Raw genomic sequence first — 19,149 nt, forward strand, 5'->3', positions numbered from 1 at the left:
CATCACGCGAAACGCTGGGCTGGATGAAGCACAAACTGGAATCAAGACTGCTGGGAGAAATATCAATAACCTCAGATATGCAGATGACACCACCCTTATGGCAGAAAGCAAAGAGGAACTGAAGAGCCTCTTGATGAAAGTGAAAGAGGAGAGTAAAAAATTTGGCTTGAAACCCAGCACTCAGAAAACTAAGATCATGGCATCCAGTCCCATCACTTCATGGAAATAGATGGGGAAACAGTGGAAATAGTGAGAGACTTTATTTTCTTGGGCTCCAAAATCACTGCAGATGATGACTGCAGCCATGAAATTAAAAGCTTGCTCCTTGGAAGAAAAGCTATGACGAACCTAGACAGCACATTAAAAAGCAGAGACATTACTCTGCCAACAAAGATCCAGCTAGCAAAGCTATGGTTTTTCCAGTAGTCATGTATGGATGTGAGTGTTAGATCATAAAGAAAGCTGAGCACCGAAGAATTGATGCTTTTGAACTGTGGTGTTGGAGAAGACTCTTGAGAGTCCATTGGACTGCAAGGAGATCAAACTAGTCAATCCTAAAGGAAATCAACCCGGAATATTCATTGGAAGGACTGATCCTGAAGCTGAAGCTGCAATACTTTTCACCACCTGATGCAAAGAACTGACTCATTTGAAAAGACCCCGATGCTGGGAAAGATTGAAGGCATGAGGAGAAGGGGATGACAGAGGATGAGATGGTTGGATGGCATCACTAACTCAATGGACGTGAGTTTGAGCAACTTCTCGGAGTTGATGATGGACAGAGAAGCCTGGCATGCTGCAGTCCATGGGGTCGCATAGAGTAGGACACGTCTGAACTGAATTGAACTGAATCTTTCGATGTTCAGACCACCTACCCTTGTAGTAAGACTTCTTTATAACCTGACTCCTTCCTGCCCTGATCCTTAGAGCAGTTCTCTTAGGGCTACTTGAAAACACAACTCTCAACTTTTTAAGTTGCGGCTATTTTTTAAGACGACACAAGCAACGTCAAACACTAGAGTTTAGGGATTTGCTGTTATTTTTATCATTTTCAGAAGAATAACAAGATCTGATTGTGTTTCTGAAAACCTCATTTCAGCTGCAGTGGCTGTGTGGGGAGGGCCGGAGAACACTGCACCTCCCTGTTAGGGCCAAGCCAGAGAAGCTTCACCGGGATGCAAAAACGTGGGGCCTGCAGGAGGGGAGCCCCGCGGGGAGGACCACAGCACCTTCACTGCTGTGTGTGGGCTGCTGAAGGAGTAGGTGTAGGCAGAACCAAAAGCTAGTTTTAAACCCTTAAATGTGCAAGGTCTCGAAGTAAAGACTTTGAAACGTCTTCAGTTCAGTTCAGTCGCTCAGTCGTGTCCAACTCTTTGCGACCCCATGGACGGCAGCACGCCAGGCCTCCCTGTCCATCACCAACTCCGTGAGTTTGCTTAAACTCATGTCCATCGAGTCGGTGATGCCATCCAACCATCTCATCCTCTGCCGTCCCCTTCTCCTGCCCTCAATCTTTCCCAGCATCAGGGTCTTTTCCAAAGAGTCAGCTCTTCGCATGAGGTGGCCAAAGTATTGGAGTTTCAGCTTCAACATCAGTCCTTCCAATGAACACCCAGGACTGATCTCCTTTAGGATGGACTGGTTGGATCTCCTTGCAGTCCAAGGGACTCTCAAGAGTCTTCTCCAACACCACAGTTCAAAAGCATCAATTCTTTGGCGCTGAGCTTTCTTTATGGTCCAACTCTCACATCCACACATGACCACTGGAAAAACCATTGAAAAGTCCTCAACTATGCACAGAATTCCTCCCGCCCAGGCTTTGCCCTTGTGCTGGGACAGCGGCTTCCCAGAAGCCCGGTCAGTCCTCCAGGGCACCGAGAGCGCCGGCCAGAGCGGCGGCGACCCCGCCCCCGTCGCAGCGACGTCTGATGACGCAGCGGAACCAACGCGGCGCTTGCGCAGGAGCGCTCGGCGGCGCCCTCGGCTTTTACGTCATCGCGGGCGCGACGCCCCGAGGGATCGAGTGGGGTCCGGGTCCGCTGAGGAGTCGCGGCGGCGGGACCGGCCGGGAAAATGCCAGTGGCGGTGATGGCGGAAAGTTCCTTTAGTTTCAAAAAGTTGCTGGATCAGTGCGAGAACCAGGAGCTCGAGGTAGGCGTCCGCCTGGCGGGGTCGCGAGGCCTCGGGCGGCCTCGGTCTCCAGGGTAACGCGGCCTGGGGCCCGCGGGGCCTGGGGCCGGCGCGGAGAGGGCGCGGGAGCTGGGGTGGGAATCCCGGGGGGCTGGGCTGAGCGTCCGGGCCTGGGCCCCCCAGACTCCCCGGGAGGTTTTCGCTCTGCGTGTTCAGCTAGTGAGCCCGGAACCACTGTGCCTCTTTCCCCTCACATCCTCCATACGCTTCTGTGCTGGACTAAACGCCCTTCCTCGGCGCTGTGGGGAGAGGTGCAGAAATGGGGGTTTCTTAAAGACAGTAGTGCAGGCACAGGCACAGACGGAGGTGTGACCGCTGTAACCTTTGCTTGATTCAGAAAGCCCTTCTTAGTCTCTCGTTAGCACGGAAGCTTGACGTTTGTCGTGTGTATGTGTGTGTTGCTCTGTGACGTCCGACTCTTGCATGTGTGTGTGGTGTGTGTGTGTGTCGCTCAGTCGTGTCCGACTCTTTTGCGACCCCAGGAGTCCACAGGCTCCTCTATCCATGGAATTGTCCGGGGAAGAATACTGGAGTGGGTTGCCATGCCCTCCTCCAGAGGATCTTCCCCACCCAGGGATCCATCCCGGGTCGTTCTCCCGCATTGCAGGCAGATTCTCTACTAGTCTCAGTCACCAGGGAAGCCCCTTGTCTTCCGAAGGACAGGTGAATGTTGTATCATGCAACTACTAAAGTAATAAGGTTTTTTTTTGGTAGCAAGGCACTTAACGGCATTTATAACGTTGATATAAACAGTTAATTGACCAAAGGAGACAGCTGCCAGAAGCAGCAGCTCACTCATAGACACTTAATAGATGTCTTCTGAATGAATTGACATTGAGTGAGGAGAAGAATGTTTTTGTAACTCAACTGTTTTGTAACTCAGCTGATGTTCTTCTCTTTATTATGTGTTTACTTAGATAGTCAATGTATTTGGTATAGTGGGCAGAATTAATCATATTGCTTTAGAAATCTGTTGAAGACACTTCTTATAATAGTACAGCTAAGTAAGAATTTGAGAATTGGGAAAGGGATCACATTTAAATATTCTTGTGTGTATGAATACACAGAGGCCCAGACAGAGAAATCATAGCTGATGACAGACCTAAATTTAATCCTCTGAGTTTGAGTGTATGATACTTCCCTATGCTGTTTCTCCATCTGTAATAACAACTAATGTAAAATATGCTTCAGTTCAGTTCAGTCGCTCAGTCGTGTCTGACTGTTTGCGACCCCATGAACCGTAGCACACCAGGCCTCCCTGTCCATCACCAATTCCCAGAGTTTACCCAAACTCATGTCCATTGAGTTGGTGATGCCATCCAACCATCTCATCCTCTGTCATCCCCTTCTCCTCCTGCCCTCAATCTTTCCCAGCATCAGGGTCTTTTCTAATGAGTCAGCTCTTCGAATCAAGTGGCCAAAGTATTGGAGTTTCAGCTTCAACATCAGTCCTTCCAATGAACACCCAGGACTGATCTCCTTTAGGATGGACTGGCTGGATCTCCTTGCAGTCCAAGGGACTCTCAAGAGACTTCTCCAACACCACAGTTCAAAAGCATCATTTCTTTGGTGCTCAGCTTTCTTTATAGTCCAACTCTCACATCCATACATGACCACTGGAAAAGCCATAGCCATGACTAGATGGACCTTTGTTGACAAAGTAATGTCTCTGCTTTTTAATATGCTGTCGAGGTTGGTCATAACTTTCCTTCCAAGGAGTAAGCGTCTTTTAATTTCATGACTGCAGTCACCATCAGCAGTGATTTTGGAGTCCAGAAAAATAAAGTCTGACACTGTTTCCACTGTTTCCCCATCCATTTCCCATGAAGTGATGGGACCAGATGCCATGATCTTAGTTTTCTGCATGTTGAGCTTTAAGCCAACTTTTTAACTCTCCTCTTTCACTTTCATCAAGAGGCTGTTTAGTTCTTGTTCACTTTCTGCCCTAAAAGTGGTGTCATCTGCATGTCTGAGGTTATTGATATTTCTCCCGGCAATCTTGATTCCAGCTTGTGTTTCTTCCAGCCCAGCGTTTCTCATGATGTACTCTGCATAGAAGTTAAATAAGCATGAAATATGCTTACTGTTTAGATGAGTTAAGAAAATTCTTTTTAAAATATAAAAGAATAAATGAGGTTTATTTCACTTTGATTTTTTGGCCTTCTAGGCTCCAGGAGGAATTGCTACACCCCCAGTGTATGGTCAGCTTCTAGCTTTGTATCTACTCCATAATGACATGTAAGTACCTTCTACCTAAAGGTAAGAGAAGCATCTTCCTCAGGAAATTATTCTTACATTCAAGTAGTATCACTGAAACATAGGTACAGGGAGCTGTGCCGCTTATTTCATGTATTGAATCATGACTTAAATTATGATTAGACTGAGTTGTTTTAAAATACGCTTGTTTTATATATGCCTTCTAAGAAACATTCCAATTTGTTATGAGAAACTGCAGTGTCAATAAATTCCTTTAAATCCATTGATCTTTTTTTTTCCTCTGGTTATAAAACCTGTATCTTTTATGACCTTTGTTTACTTAACTTCACATGTTATCAGTAGACTAAGAGAAACTAAAAGGGGAAGTTGAGAAAGCCAAAAGGAATTTGGTATCAACATAAAACATTTCCTGAAAGGTTTTGTTTTCTGATTATTCCTAATTCATGTTCATTGAAGAAAAGTCAGAAAGTGTAATTTATGCCCAAAGAGCCCCTTGCGGCGCTGCATCCCACTGATGGTCACTGTTAAATTTTGCTTTAAATTCCTCTAAACCTTTCATTTTGTACCTTTTAAACTGAACTGGGGTTTTCATTGCTCGTGTAGCGTATAAACTGTTTCCTGTGTTGCAATGCTGCCGTCGTGTGCTTGCTGTCATTCAAGTGTCCAGACTCGTTAACAAAAGAAGAGACTGCTGTGACGTTCTGGTGCCTGTGTGCTCACTAGTAGGAAGAGGGGTCGTGATAAGGAGAAAAGCATTGTGTACAATGCGTACTAGGACTTTGAAAGTGTATGAATTTGTTTAATTTAAATATGAATGGTTTAGACAGTTCTGTCTAGGTCTTTACACTATTGCCTCAATTTAAGATCTGAATTATTAAAAAATTTACTAAAAATGACGGAATGTTAGTTTGATAAAAAATATTTCATGTCTTATCTGGAAAACCACTCTTACTTTCCCTGGACAAATTCATGTAAAACTAAATTTCATTCTGTATTATATAGAGAATTTTAAAGTATACTTCTGTGTGTTTGCAGTGGGATCTAAAATTTTAAATATTTACTGAGGTAATTTTTTTTAATTGCTTGTTCTTTCTTGGGGGGATGTAAATTAGGAACAATGCAAGATATCTTTGGAAAAGAATACCACCTGCTATAAAATCTGTAAGTATTCTTTAGAATATCTTACTACTTTAATATAGTAATGCCATTCATTTAAAAAGCAAAGTTTCTGTTTTCTTTTTCATGTGATTCATGAAACAGTTATTAAACTGCTTTTAAATTTTAAGAATAGATCTATAGATTCCTCTAATCTTAATTTCCCTTGGATGGAGTAAAAATCTGTGCTCAACTCCTTCCAATCAGGTTTCTTAACATACTTTATAAGTGTCACTTTACCTGACAAACAACCGAGTTAGTTTAGAAAGTTTAGGTTTTGTTTTATTATTTTCTTTTTAACTGATTTGTGCAGTTTTCTAAATGTTATTATTTTGCAACTAATATTGTTCACAAGGACATTCTAACCATAATAATTATTCAGAGCATTAAGTTTTGTTTGGTAACTAGGATTTTAGATTTCTTGTTTTTCATGAGAGGGTAGATGAACTCACTTAATAGTTTCTTCCAAGATGGAAAGAAGTAAATTTTTTATTTCTGATGATCCACTGTGTCTCACATAAATTTGAAGTGAGTTTCTTGTACGTTCACAAAACATTAACAAGAATTTACCTAAATCTCTTTATTTGTTAATTGATATTCAGCAGCAGATCAGATTAGTACTTAAACTCTTTTTCCTCCATATTCTATTAAGTAAGTTTGGAATGTTCCTCCACTGTCATTGGCTTAAAATAAAGATATAAATTATATGCATAGTTTCAGCGTTATTAGTGGGAATGCTATTCTTCTGCTACATTTTATGACATCTTAGATTGAGAGTCTGTATTATTAGCCATTTTGATATTACTTTGTCCTTAGAATAGGTTTATATATTTTATGTTCATGTATATACAGATGTTATGTGTTCTGTATATTATATATATGAAATGTAAATAAAATATCTGTTAAAAAAAGTGTTTCATATAACTCCTAAATTATATGAAATATTTTTGGACTACTTTCTTGTGCCTTGATTTTTTAATAAAAACCCATATAAAGCATGCCAATAAATTCTACAGTACTAATCACAGCGTTTAAAAACATTTTTGAAAGCAATTGGGCCGAAAGAATGGTTCCAGCTCTTAAATGCTGCATTATGTTTTAAGCTTCGGTTGTTGGTATATGTGCAGAGTGAGTGTCCTCAAAGGCAGTAATCTTTCTTGCAGGCAAACTCGGAGCTTGGGGGGATCTGGTCAGTTGGCCAGCGGATCTGGCAGAGGGACTTCCCTGGGATCTACAGCACCATCAGTGCTCATCAGTGGTCTGAGGCCGTCCAGCCAATCATGGAAGCTCTCAGAGGTAGTGGTCCTCTGTGGATAAGAAACTGACTAGACCTAGTCCTCTGAAGTGTTGGAGTAACTCAATATGTTTAAAAAATAGATATTTTCTGCTTGGTGAATTGGGGAAGTTTTCAGAATTCTTTTTTAAATTTGCTAAAATCGTGCTTTGATTTCATGTCACTTGAGTTTGTATCAGCAGTTGAGGGCCTCACTGCTTCCTAATTTTACTCGAGATTGAAGTTGCATATCAGTAAGAGATGATTTTTGCTACTGAAATGAAATTTTGTAATATTTCAGTAAATTCAAGGGAATAAGATTTAAACCCCACATATTTGAAAGTAGAGACTGCTATGGACTCTGTGAACCTTAGGCTTTCATGGGGTTTCTTCAGCTTCTGGATTTATGACTAATCAATTTAGTACATAGAAACTCAAACTTTTTTTGAATCTTTTTTTTTTTAAATTACAAGTCTAATGCAGTATAGCACAACAGAACTCGCCCTTGCCCCTCTCTCTCTCCATTCTCCCACCCCCCAGTGTTTGCTTCCACTCTGCTTGGTTCACTCTTTTATATGTTGTTAAACTGTTACTTCATATTGTTACCTTGTTCTCTGGTTAATTCTTTCCTTCCTTATCCACTTTCCTGTTCCAGAGGGTCAGTGAGCAGGAGTTCTTGAATACTGCTTATCACTCTGGCACGGGCGTCAACTTTTCTGGGAGCAGAAGGCAAAGATTGCCTCTGAAGTGTACCTCATTCTTGGTGTGGTAAAGCAGAACAGTGTGCTTGACAAAACAGGAGAATAGGTTGCCCTGGTAAAGTAGGGGTGACTTTGGATATTCTCACAGGAAATAACCTTGGCATCCTTGTGTACGCCCTGAGAAATTCAGATCCAGAGCAAGACAGGGAGGGGGTTGACGAAGTACATTCCCTGCCCTGCGGACCCACGTTCACCCAGGCCTGGGGGGCCAGCCTCCCTGGGGTTTAAGGGCAGAGGTGGGTTGCAAAGGATCGCTGGCTCACCTTACCCTCTCTCTCTAGCACCGGCATTGGCAGTTCCTGGTAGATCATAGGCACGTTGAAGTATTCATTGAGCAACAGAATAAGGCATCTCTCAGTGTCTCCCCAAGACTTTGTCCCGTGAAGAGCTGCCAGTGATATTAGGTGCCAGCTCAACGTAGTCCCCCTTCCTGCTTGCCGTTCTCAGGCATACCCTCCTGAGGCCGCACATCTCATCACTGGGGTCACCGGTGCCTGGTTAGGCTGCAGAGGCCGGGTTTCTTTGTGCTGAGGGGTTAAAAGCAGCCTGAGGGTCTCGGCCTCTGACCGATGCTGTGGTTCACTAGCCGTATGTCTGCTGCCGTGTCCTGCTCTGCCCTCCCCTGTATGTGTCTCTTCTCTCCACTGTGTGTTTCTCTTCCGTTCACATTCTCTTGTCCTGTTCCCTTTTTCAACTCTGAAAATCTGACCAGAGCACTTGAACTTAAAAGTAAATGTTTCTGAAATATGGGAGGCTTTTGGTGTACACTTGTATTTTCCTCTTTCATTGTTGCTCTGGGTCCTTTTCCATTGAATGTCTGTAGCTTTCGATAGAAAAAGCTCCTTTGTCTCTCAGCTGTGTCAGAAGTCTACTTTAAGGCCATTTGCTGCAAGTTGGTAGCAAGGAAGGAGGGAATTGGAAGAGAAGCAAATAATGGCTCAGTGAAAGCTGGGGAGGCAGTCAGGCTCAGGGAGAAAGGAAGCAACAGGATTGACTGTAGCGACATCTAAGGAAGAGGAGAGCCCAAAGGCGGGGGTTGGGCCCACTTGGGTCCCTGTGAGACCTTCCACAAGCATGGGTTCATCACACCCTTCCTTAGAGGTGCCGGGGCCCTCGGGGGATATAAAGACGTGGAAGCCCTCCTGTAGAGAAGTCGGGGATGTGGTGGTTGAGATGACGGGGAGGAGTGCAGTGCACACTGTGGGTGGTAAAAAATTGCCTGTTAAGTAAGTAACTGATGCTGTGAGATCGGAGAAGGGCGGAGATGGCAGTGAGCTCCAGTGCCCAGCCGGCAGAGTTTATAAACAGACTCAGGAATAGAAGAGAGGAGGGTGGTTCAGACCACACAGTGACGTAAGCACAATGCCCAGGGCTGAGAACGTGCAAGCAGATCCAGCAGGCTACTTTGAAGCAGAGGGTGTCTGGGGGCGTTGGAGTGGCTGTTATCAGTATCCCAGAAGTGGGAGGCGGGTTTTCTTATGTTCAGGGCTATCTTGTATGTGTACATTTGCCTATTAAACGTGGAAGGTAAACTCCAGAATACCTCAGCATGTCGAAGCCACGTGGAGGAGCTTGGGTGTCACTGAAGGACGGGCTGAAGACAGGCCAGCTGGGCCCTTTTTTCTACCATTCCTCTGTCATCTCAGCTTCATTTCTGAATTACTTAATGTGGAAATCTAAGCCTGAGGGAGCCCGTTTGTGGTCTCCAGGGAAGTTTTGTTGCTGGAGTTGTTTGCAGCCCCTTCCTGTGGGGCTCAGGGCTCCACCTTGGGATTTGCACTTGAATGATGTCAAGTCAAGAGTTCAGAGCAGACTTCAAAGTTAGGAAGGGCGCTCTGGTTCTCTATCAGGTTTGTTCAGCAGTTCCCAGGTGTGGTCCTGTGTCAGAAATCCTGCTGAGAAAGGACCACTGATGGTGGGAGAAGGTAATTTCCACTCCATTCAGTCCAGTGTTTGTAAGTGGGATAAAGAGAAATTTTGAAATATACATCCCAAATACAAATGAAATTTTCTTAGAGTTGGAGTCCTATCTATATTAACTTTTTTCCATCTTTGTAATTTTTATTGTCACCTGAGATTTTTTTTTTTAACCTGAGATTGTTTTTCATTCAGAGGAAATGTAAGAAATGCATGTTCCCTGGTGGTTCAGCTTCCCTTATGGCTCAACTGGTAAAGAATCCACCTGCAATGTGAGAAACTTGGGTTCAATCTCTAAGTTGGGAAGATCCCCTGGAGAAGGGAAAGACCACACACTCCAGTGTTCTGGCCTGGAGAATTCCATGGACTATATAGTCCATGGGGTCGCAAAGAGTTGGACACGACTGAGCAACTTTCACTTTCACTTTCTTTCTTTGGTGGTTCAGTGGTGAAGAACCCACCTGCCAGTGCAGGAGCTGCAGGAGACACAGGTTCCATCCCTGGGTCTGGAAGATCCCCTGGAGAAAAAGACATGGCAACCCACTCCGGTATTCTTGCCTGGAGAATCCCATGGACAGAGGAGCCTGGTGGGCTACAGTCTATGGAGTCAAACAGAGTCGGACACGACTGAGTGATTTAGTGTGTACGCATATGTTGATTCAGCAATATTTGAGCCCTTCTTACATGTTAGGTGCCTATAGCTGTGCCTGTAAACGCAGAAATCTTTAGGTTGATCTAGTTTTTCTCATCAAATTTGGACAAGGGCTGCGATGTCATTTAATTGTGTGTTTCAAAAATGGCAGCTGTTTTGGCTCACTCTCTGCCATGCCTTCACTCCCACAATAGATGCCACCCGGAGACGAGCCTTCGCCCTGGTCTCTCAAGCCTACACCTCCATCATCGCCGACGATTTTGCAGCCTTTGTGGGACTTCCTGTGGAAGAGGCTGTGAAAGGTATCTGGGGCCTACTTCTTACGTTCAAGGATAATGGAATGTAAATCATAGGTCCGCAAGCCCTTATCTGAAGCCATTGGGACAGGACACGTTTTGGAATGTAGGTCGTGTGTTCTTTAGGAAGGTGATGGGAGACACACCGCACAGCCCCCAGGCAGCCGGCACGTGGTGACCGAGCCCGCTCGTAGTTCCCGCAGAGCGCATGTCACTGCCGTTGGTGTGAGGGGAGACCGTGCATAGACTTCGGGGTTTGCATCAAGTTTTGCCACCACATGAGTTAAGGAATGATTTTTTGATTCATAGAAGTTTTTGAACTTCTGAGTGTGAATAAGAAATATTGGGTTTGTGTTTACCTGTAAAGTGCTTTTTACCAAAGATAGGCACCAATTAAAGATGTCTTAAAACAGCTTTGTGAAGGAATGCGTTGCCATTTCTATGAGATTAAAAGTTGACTATATCTTTGAGATGAACCCTTGTTGCATGTGTTAACGCTATTAATAGCTCTTTCCTTACTGAACCTCTTCACTGTTTGTGTAGTTACTTCTTATCATGGCACCCATGGTCTGACCCCCGAATATTTTCTACTTTTATCTCTAATACCTTTGGTCAACTTCTAATCTCTACTAAACAGTGCTGAGCCCTCCAAGTTGACATCCAGGAAGGAAAAGTTAGAGCTGCTATTGACTAATAGAGGGAGGGAAAAGGAAGGTGATGAGAAGAGTAGGTCATTGGAGGAAAGAGGCAGCTGACTGAGGTGTAGACTCAAGTGTTCGATGACATTCCCACCTCTGAGCCTCCGACGTCATAGCTTTTACAGGTGGTAGAAAATACGTGTGACATGGAGGAAAATTCAGGGTGTGCATATCATATGCTCTTAAATATGCTGGGTGGGTAACATTATATTCATAATTGTAAGCTTAAACTTTGGCAATATCTTTATAATATAGTTTCCTTTGAAAATCAACATGGAGGTGGGGTTTGTTTTTTTTTTAAGAAAGTAAGTTTTAATGAATTTGGACATGTGGAAACCCTTGTTTCACCCTTCCTTAATGAAGGCAGTCTCCTCGTATGCCTTTTCAGCCCAGTTTTTCTTCACCATTTCTTACCAGTAACCTAGGTGTCTGTAGCCCATTCTCACCCACTGGTTTCCAGATGTGCTTCTGCATTTTCATTTCTCAGGTCCTGACCAGTCTACCTTCCCCTGGCCAGGTTGCTGTAGACTGTTAATACTGCAGGTGTCTTGAAGCACTGTTTCATGGTGTTGGACATCTTGGGTTCTCCAGGTGAAACGTGGTCTCCATTAAGCACCACATGTCATAAACCCCCGAGGCCACAGTTAGAGACGCATAAATGGCAGGCCAATGAATGTCCTTGGGGTGGATCACACCGTTACTCACGCATACAGACATGTGTTCTGACTCTTCTTTTGAAACTAATCCATAATTTATTAATTATGGATTAAAGTATATTAGAATTAATCCATAATAAATAATATATCCCAAAGTCCATACTTAACGACCATCTGTCTGTGATCCTGGTCCACTTCTCCATGCTAGCTGCGCAGTCTAAGACAAGTTACTGGGGCTCTCTGAGCTCCGTAGTCCACATCTGTGCAGTTACGATGAGCTTTACAGAGCTGTCGGGTGATTGCATAACATGATCCCCGTAGGAGCACCCAGCACAGTACCTGCTGGCCAGCCGCTGTGTGGTGTCTCTATGCTGTTTTTATCCTTGCCGTCATCTTTGTTATTCCTGATGTCAGGATTAGAGTACTATAGAAGTCTTCCTTATGTCTCTTTTTAATAGTTTGATCTGGTTAATACCACAATACCTATATTATAGAAAACTGATCATTTTTTAGTGATTATGTCAGCCTGATAGAATAAAATGAAGATTTCATGGACGTTTCAGAAAGGTATTTCCCAAATTAGTTCCCATGAGAATGCTGTCTCTAGGACACCTGTCTAGTGAAAATACACGTTACAGGTTCATCTACACATGTTGGACCTCCCATACAGGTAACATCATTTATATATTGTGGATCTCATAAATAGAGTTTCTGTTTTTAAAATACATTTCTGTGTTAAATATACAATTCAGGTATCCTTGAACAAGGATGGCAAGCCGACTCCACCACAAGGATGGTCATGCCCAAGAAGCCAGGTAGGTGGAGCTCCTCGTCCACCATGCAGCCCTGAACTCTTGAGATCACTGCAGGTTTTCAGGCATTGCCTTTGAATAATTTGTTACAAAATTCTGCCATGCCAACAAAATGAAAGTAACTCATGTTAAATACAGATATAGGGTGATGGACACTTAGGGTAGAAAGGATCTTAAAGATCATCTGGTTTTACTTTAATTTTTTAGAAGGTATTTTGTGCATTAGAATCTTGTATATATGTGTTTCCATAATCCTTATTACAACTTAATTTTTACTAAGTGTTAATCTCTCATCCTTTTATTTATGGGGCCATTTCTCAGTGCTTATTTTTAGTATCTAAACTGCTACCTTTTAAAATGATACTTAAAATATTCAGAAATTCCCCTTTTCTCCTCATGCTGTAAACATGTAGACTCTTCTCTAAGCAAGACTTTGAGTGGCTTTAACTTTCACAAAATTAAGTTATCTGACCTGTTCAGGCCTTAAGAGTTTGGCCTCCTTGTTGTCTCCATCTGAATTCTGGTCCCTGAGCCTTCCTCTCTGAAATGAGCCGCTTTCCCTGCTGCTTACCAGGAATGTCATTTTCTGCCATGGCTTTGGAGCTGGGCTCCATGCCCATCTCCATAAACGCTCGGATTGGCTCCATCCCAGAGTTCCACCTGCTCTGAATTCCTGTTGTTCAGATGTTGTTGACCCCACGGTAAAGAAGTACGCAAACCGCCATGTCTTCAGCCCCTTGAGGGTGCGGAAGAGGGGTCAGACGAGGGCCCAGCCGATCTAGGTGGTGAGGGAGCGCTGCTGTGGTAAAAAGACCAGTGTGATCAGGCAGACCGTGATTGCTGTTTCTCTCTGAGAAGTGAATGACGGGGATGCACTGCATTAGAAATGCCCTGTTCTGTGTGAAGGCTTTGGGCAAGGCTTCTGTAACCGGGCTGTGCGTTTTGTTCAGTTGCAGGGGCCCTGGATGTTTCCTTTAACAGGTTTATTCCCTTATCAGGTATGTACGCTCATATGCTCTCAGTTAAAAAGTATTTCGTTACTTTTCTCTTTTGTTTATGTACTATTTCTTTTTGTTAGCTCTCGTCTTATAGACAAAGAGGTTAAATCCTACCACGGTATTTACAGTACTCCTTGGTCACAGGGATGCACGGCGGGGTCCCCTCTGGCTCCCCTCGAGGCAGTGGGCCCCTCCCTGGTGTCAGGTTGGGCAGGCCTGGAGCCCCTCGCCAGCCCTGACTCAGACGTGGCCCCAGGCCAACGTGTGAGAACTAAGCTTTTTGAAAAAGGGATCCTCTGTGGATTTTCTGTTCACTGACAATGTACTATTCTGTGTGATAAGCACTGGGTGATTATTAAATTACTGTCATGTGGGGAGGGGTCTTTCCAAGAAGAGCTGTGTTCTCTTGGGAGAGATGTTGCCTATTACAAGTGTTTCTGACCTTCCCATGGAAGCTTCAGTAACAGCAGAACCAAACACGCCTTTACTCCCGGTGTGGGAAAATTACTCATACAAGTGGAGGCTTCTGGGCCTGTTTTTTTTTTTAACGTCCACGATCGAGGCAAATCTAAGAAAGCTTCCGTCTCGGTCAGTAAAAGGCACCGGAGGGTGTCGGTGGCAGGACCGTGGCGACCCTGGCGTCTGACGGCGTGTGTTTCTCCCCAACGTGCAGAGCCCGCGCCTGTGCCTCCCATCCCCAGCGAGCAGCAGTTAGCCAGACTCACCGATTATGTGGCTTTCCTCGAAAACTGACCATTCCGAGTTCAAGATCCACCTTCGGAAGCCTCAATACTGACAAGTAGAGAAATGTAAAATTTTTATTTTCAATTTTATTGGATGGATGAAGCACCTCGGCATACTTTACTGAGTATGTGATAAAATAGATATATAATATCAAGTATATTATATATATTTTGTCCTTAAAACATGCGGAATGGTTGTTGAAACAATTCTCATTTTGTAATGTTTGACCCTTTGGGTGGAGTCCGTCAGTGTTACGCAGTCAGGTTATATTTCCTAGTGACTCGTAAAACGCAGCCCCCCCCGCTTCTGCAGAGCAGCGGTGTCCAGTGTTCCTCCTGCCCAGCACACGGCGCGTCCCCTCCCATCTGCACCATAGGTGATAGTTGCCGTGTGCATTGGGGTGTGAGGAGGACACCCCAGAGGCAGGGTCTGCATTGCTGGGGATGCTAATTCACACCCTCTTTGAAGAACATGCTCTTTTTCTCTGCCCCCCTGAGAATCACAAATAAAGAATGCTGACACTGAGCTGAGGAACAAAAGACCACTTCCCTAGTAAGCCAGTTTGCTTCAGATTTTTTTCTGAGAGCGTGAGTATACCCATTGCTGGCGGTGGAGGGCTCGCCATGAAAATGCCACTTATTTAAGACATTTGTGGGAAGTGTGATGTTGTCAGATTTCCTTTCAGAAGAAAGGAGACGTCAGTGTGGAATGCATTGTTGGGGAAAGAAGCTGTTACGTGATACACTTTGTACAGCTGGTCTGCAGCCTATCGGTTGCTTATGTGTATCCCTTGGGTCAAGTTCTGCCCATGGGAGAAATACTGAACAAGTCTTTGATTTTTTGTGTGTGACAGCCCTCTGAATATTTGAAGTTGTGTATTTTATCTTCAGGTTAAATCCACCCCCTAGTTCATTTATTCTGCATTTGTTCAATAAATATTTAATTGACTTCTTCAGCTGTTTTATTGAAGGTAGTTTCTAGAGGTTTCACTATCATGTCTTCCTGTGGATGCGTTCTAGTTTGTCATTGTCTCTATTAAAAAGTACAAATTTCTTAAATAGAAATGACCTGTACAGTGATAGTGACACGACTCATGTTTTCACTCATTTCAAGTATACTTTACTGGCTACTTCAGCTACTGTTAACATTTAAATGTTAATGTCAACATTAAATGTTAATGGTTATTTTAAATACCTTTCAAATTAAGGTTTTGCTGTGCTGGGCTTCAGTAAACATGAAAGACTAGGAGTAGCGAGGTGCCTTTGAGTATAAACTAGAGTAAACCATTAGTAAAACTGCAACTGGAGGATGATAGAAACTGTTCAGATTGAAGCACTTAGAGAAAAGGTAGCCTACCGGCAAGAGGGTTAGGTACATGGCTGCAGAGCGCGGAGAGAGACCAGGTAGTGACTGGAGTCCAAGGAGGAGAGAGGAGGAAGAAGGAAGGTAATACCTGGAGCGCTGGCCAGGAATTTTCCAAAACTGATGAAAGAAATCAAGCCACAGATTCAAAAAGCTCAGAAAACCCCACACAGGATAAAAACAAAAAATCACACCCTGAGACATCATAGTAAAACTACTGAAAACTGAAAACAAAGTGTTAAAAGCACGAGGGTAGGGCGAGGGAGGACTTTCTCTTCAAAGAAGCAACAGTAAAGCCAGAAGACAATGAAATGGCATTTTTTAAGTGTCAAATTGCAACTGCTATTACAAGAGACACTTTTAAAACTTTCACTCTTCTGTGTTGTTAAATTTTAAAACTGGGGACAATACCCCGATGAAATGCTAAAAGAAACCTGGTACAGCTTCAGTAGCATTGGAAAAGGAGACTTGAAGGCGAGAAGCTTGATTAGAGCTAGAGGTGGATTTTTTTGTGGAAAAGGTTGTGTCGGTTTCCTATTGCTGTGGTAGCAAATTACCATACATTTGATGGCTTAAAACCACAGGGTTTACCCTCTTACGGTTCCACAGCTCGGAAACCTGAGCTGGTCTCCTGGGCTAAGGCTGGCTTTTAGCAGGGCCGCATTCCTCGGAGGCCGTCAGGGACATTTTCTTGGCCCGTTGCAGCTTCCAGAGGCCTCCTGCTTCCCCCGGCTCATGGCCCTCTTCCTGCCTCTTCACGGCCAGCAGTGTCAGGCCGAGTCCTTCACGCTGCCCCCTCAGGTCCTCTTTCCTGCCACCCCTTCCACTTGGAAGGATCCCTGTGGTTACATTGGTCCCACCTGGAAATGCAGGATAATCTAGTTTTAAATAGGATGATCCAGTTCAGCTCAGTCATTCAGTCATGTCCGACTCTTTGCGGCCCCATGGACTGCAGTGTGCCAGGCTTCCCTGTCCATCGCCAACTCCCAGAGCTTGCTCAAACTCATGTCACCTTCATTTTATCTGCTGTCTTAATTTCTCTTTCCCACGGTCCCGGGAGTTAGGGTATGGACGTCTTCAGGAGACCACTTTCCTACTACAGCCATGAGTCCAACAGGCAATGGGAATATGTAATTCTAAATGTATAAGTAACTCCAGTCAAGCAAAATGGACAGTTGGGAGTCCTCTGCAGACACGGGTGTGGGGAGCACTATGCTATCAGATATTCCAACAGTGCAGAGCCTCTCTTATTAACACAGCAAGGCACTGGAGCATGAGTAGCAGACAGCCTAGTGGAACTGAACAGAGAGATGAGAAATAGACCCAAATGAATACTGGATAAAGGTGGCATCTCAGATCACTGGGGTAAAAGTAGGCTTTGTGCTAAATGGTTCTGGGAAGATTGGTTAGCCACTAGAAAAGTCAAAAGTCCATTAGAATAAAGTTCCAATAGATCAGGGATCTTGATGTCAAAAAATGAAAGCACACCAGTCCCAGAAGAAAAAGTAGATGAATTCCTCTTTCACCTGGGCGAAGGAAAGGCTCCTGTGGCTCAAAATTCTGATTAAAGAAAAGAACAATCAGTTTGACTAAAAATAAAACATTTGCATGGCCAAAAATAAACCCAATGCCTGACAACTGAGAGAAAATATTTACAACATAAAAGAGCTAGTAGTATTCCTAATACAAAAATTGAGAGAATTTAAAGAAAAAAAAATGACAAAAGATATGAACACACAACTCACAAAAAAATTACAACAGTGGCTCTTAAACATGGATAGATGTTCAACTTTATAATAGAGATGCAAATTCGAACACTGAACTTAACCCATCCAGTTGGCAAAAACTAAGAGTACAGCATTGCATTCTGGTGCAAAACTGGGGAAATTGGTTCTCATGCTTTACTGGTGGGAATTCATGTTGGAAGTTTTTACAGAGGGGAATTTGGCAATAGCTAAGGATTGCATATGCATTTATGTGCTTTTTGTTCCCACAACTAATTTTTAGGAATTCACCCTGAGGATTCAACTCCCACAATATAAATACACTCACCCTGGGTTATTCATTGCAACTCTGTTTCTGATTGTAAAGTGTTTGGAAATACCCTAATTGCATACACATGCATAGATGATGGCATATCCATTTGAGGGAGTACTACCTATCTGTAATAAGGTGTAATCAAAGTCACTGAGGTGGAAAGATTTTTAGGATATGTCGTTAAAGAAAGAAGCAAAGTGCATAAAAATGTCTAGAGTCTGCAGTATTTTGTGTAAGAGACGAAATAAAATCTACATATATTTGTTCATCAGTGGCAAATACACAGAAAGGAAACAAGGAAACTAATGGAATTGTTTGCTTTCAGGGTATGGGAAAGACTGAGGGGGAGAGGACTGAAAAAAATGGGGAATTAGAGTCAGTTCTCTATTATACAGTTCTGACTTCTGGAATTATTTTAACATTTCACATATTCAAAGAAGAAATAAATGATAACGGAGTGTGGGGTGTGTGTGGAGGAGGAGTGACCCACTCTTGTATTTCAAATAAATAACTTTCCTGAAGGTAAGGGATGTAACTCAAGTAAATTTTGAACATACTATTTAGATGATATGTCCAGAGGTTAATGACAAAAAGAACTTTAAACATACGTTGAACTCCAGTTAGTGGGTTTCTTTTTTGCAAAAGTAAAGTCTAGTTGTTCTAAAACTACTTTCTGTGTATTTTAGGACTGGACAAATAAATGTATTGTAGATAATGGGATCCAGGTTTTTCGCTGTTAGAGGAGTTACAATTCTAGAAAAAAAGAAGCATTAGACTGAATCCTGAGGTGCTGGACTAAACTAGAGATATTGCATAATAAGCTCCTAGCTTTTAAGATGGTTGGAGGGGTAGATGGATGGATGGATGGGTAGATGGTTGGATGGATGCGTGCATAGAGAGGGACGTAAGTATATCTCCCAGTTCCATCCACTGAGAGACACTAGGCTCTGTCCACGGTAGAGCAGTGACATCCATCCTCAGGTCATTGCCTCCTGAAGCACCTCCACTGAAAGGAACTGGGGACTTCCACTTTCGTGTGTCTTTCTGATACAAGACAAAGAACATTTGAAAAACTGTCCCAAAGAAACTAAAGGGGCACAACAGCTAAACGCAGCACTGTAGTAAGTGCAAGGAGATCACAAAGCACGTTACTGGACAGTTGGTGAAATCTGAGGAGGCGGCAGACTGCATCAGGAGTTGCAAACTGCAGCCTGCAGCCAAGACCAGGCCACTGACCGTTGTTGTAAATAAAGCTTTGTGGGCACACAGACACGCCCATTCATGTGTGTACAGCCTGTGACTGCTTTCACACAACAGCAAAATGAGTAGTTGTGACCGACACTTGTGTCCTGGGAAGGCTAAAGTATTTATTGTCTGGCCC

General features: G+C 43.6%; 1 protein-coding gene across 1 annotated transcript; it reads left to right on the top strand.

Annotated features, from left to right (window-relative positions):
- The first annotated feature begins 1,994 nt into the window (after positions 1–1,994).
- Positions 1,995–15,317, top strand: COPS8 (COP9 signalosome subunit 8). Its single transcript, XM_081493897.1, has 8 exons — positions 1,995–2,151; positions 4,358–4,428; positions 5,520–5,568; positions 6,726–6,858; positions 10,360–10,467; positions 12,568–12,630; positions 13,578–13,625; positions 14,299–15,317. Exons 1-8 carry the CDS (start codon positions 2,074–2,076, stop codon positions 14,376–14,378), a joined length of 630 nt encoding a protein of 209 aa, XP_081350023.1. The 5' UTR covers positions 1,995–2,073; the 3' UTR covers positions 14,379–15,317.
- The last annotated feature ends 3,832 nt before the right edge of the window (positions 15,318–19,149 follow it).

This window comes from Giraffa tippelskirchi, chromosome 5 (genome assembly GCF_054371585.1).
Source record: "Giraffa tippelskirchi isolate mGirTip1 chromosome 5, T2T-mGirTip1v1.2.pri, whole genome shotgun sequence".
NCBI lineage: Eukaryota > Metazoa > Chordata > Mammalia > Artiodactyla > Giraffidae > Giraffa > Giraffa tippelskirchi.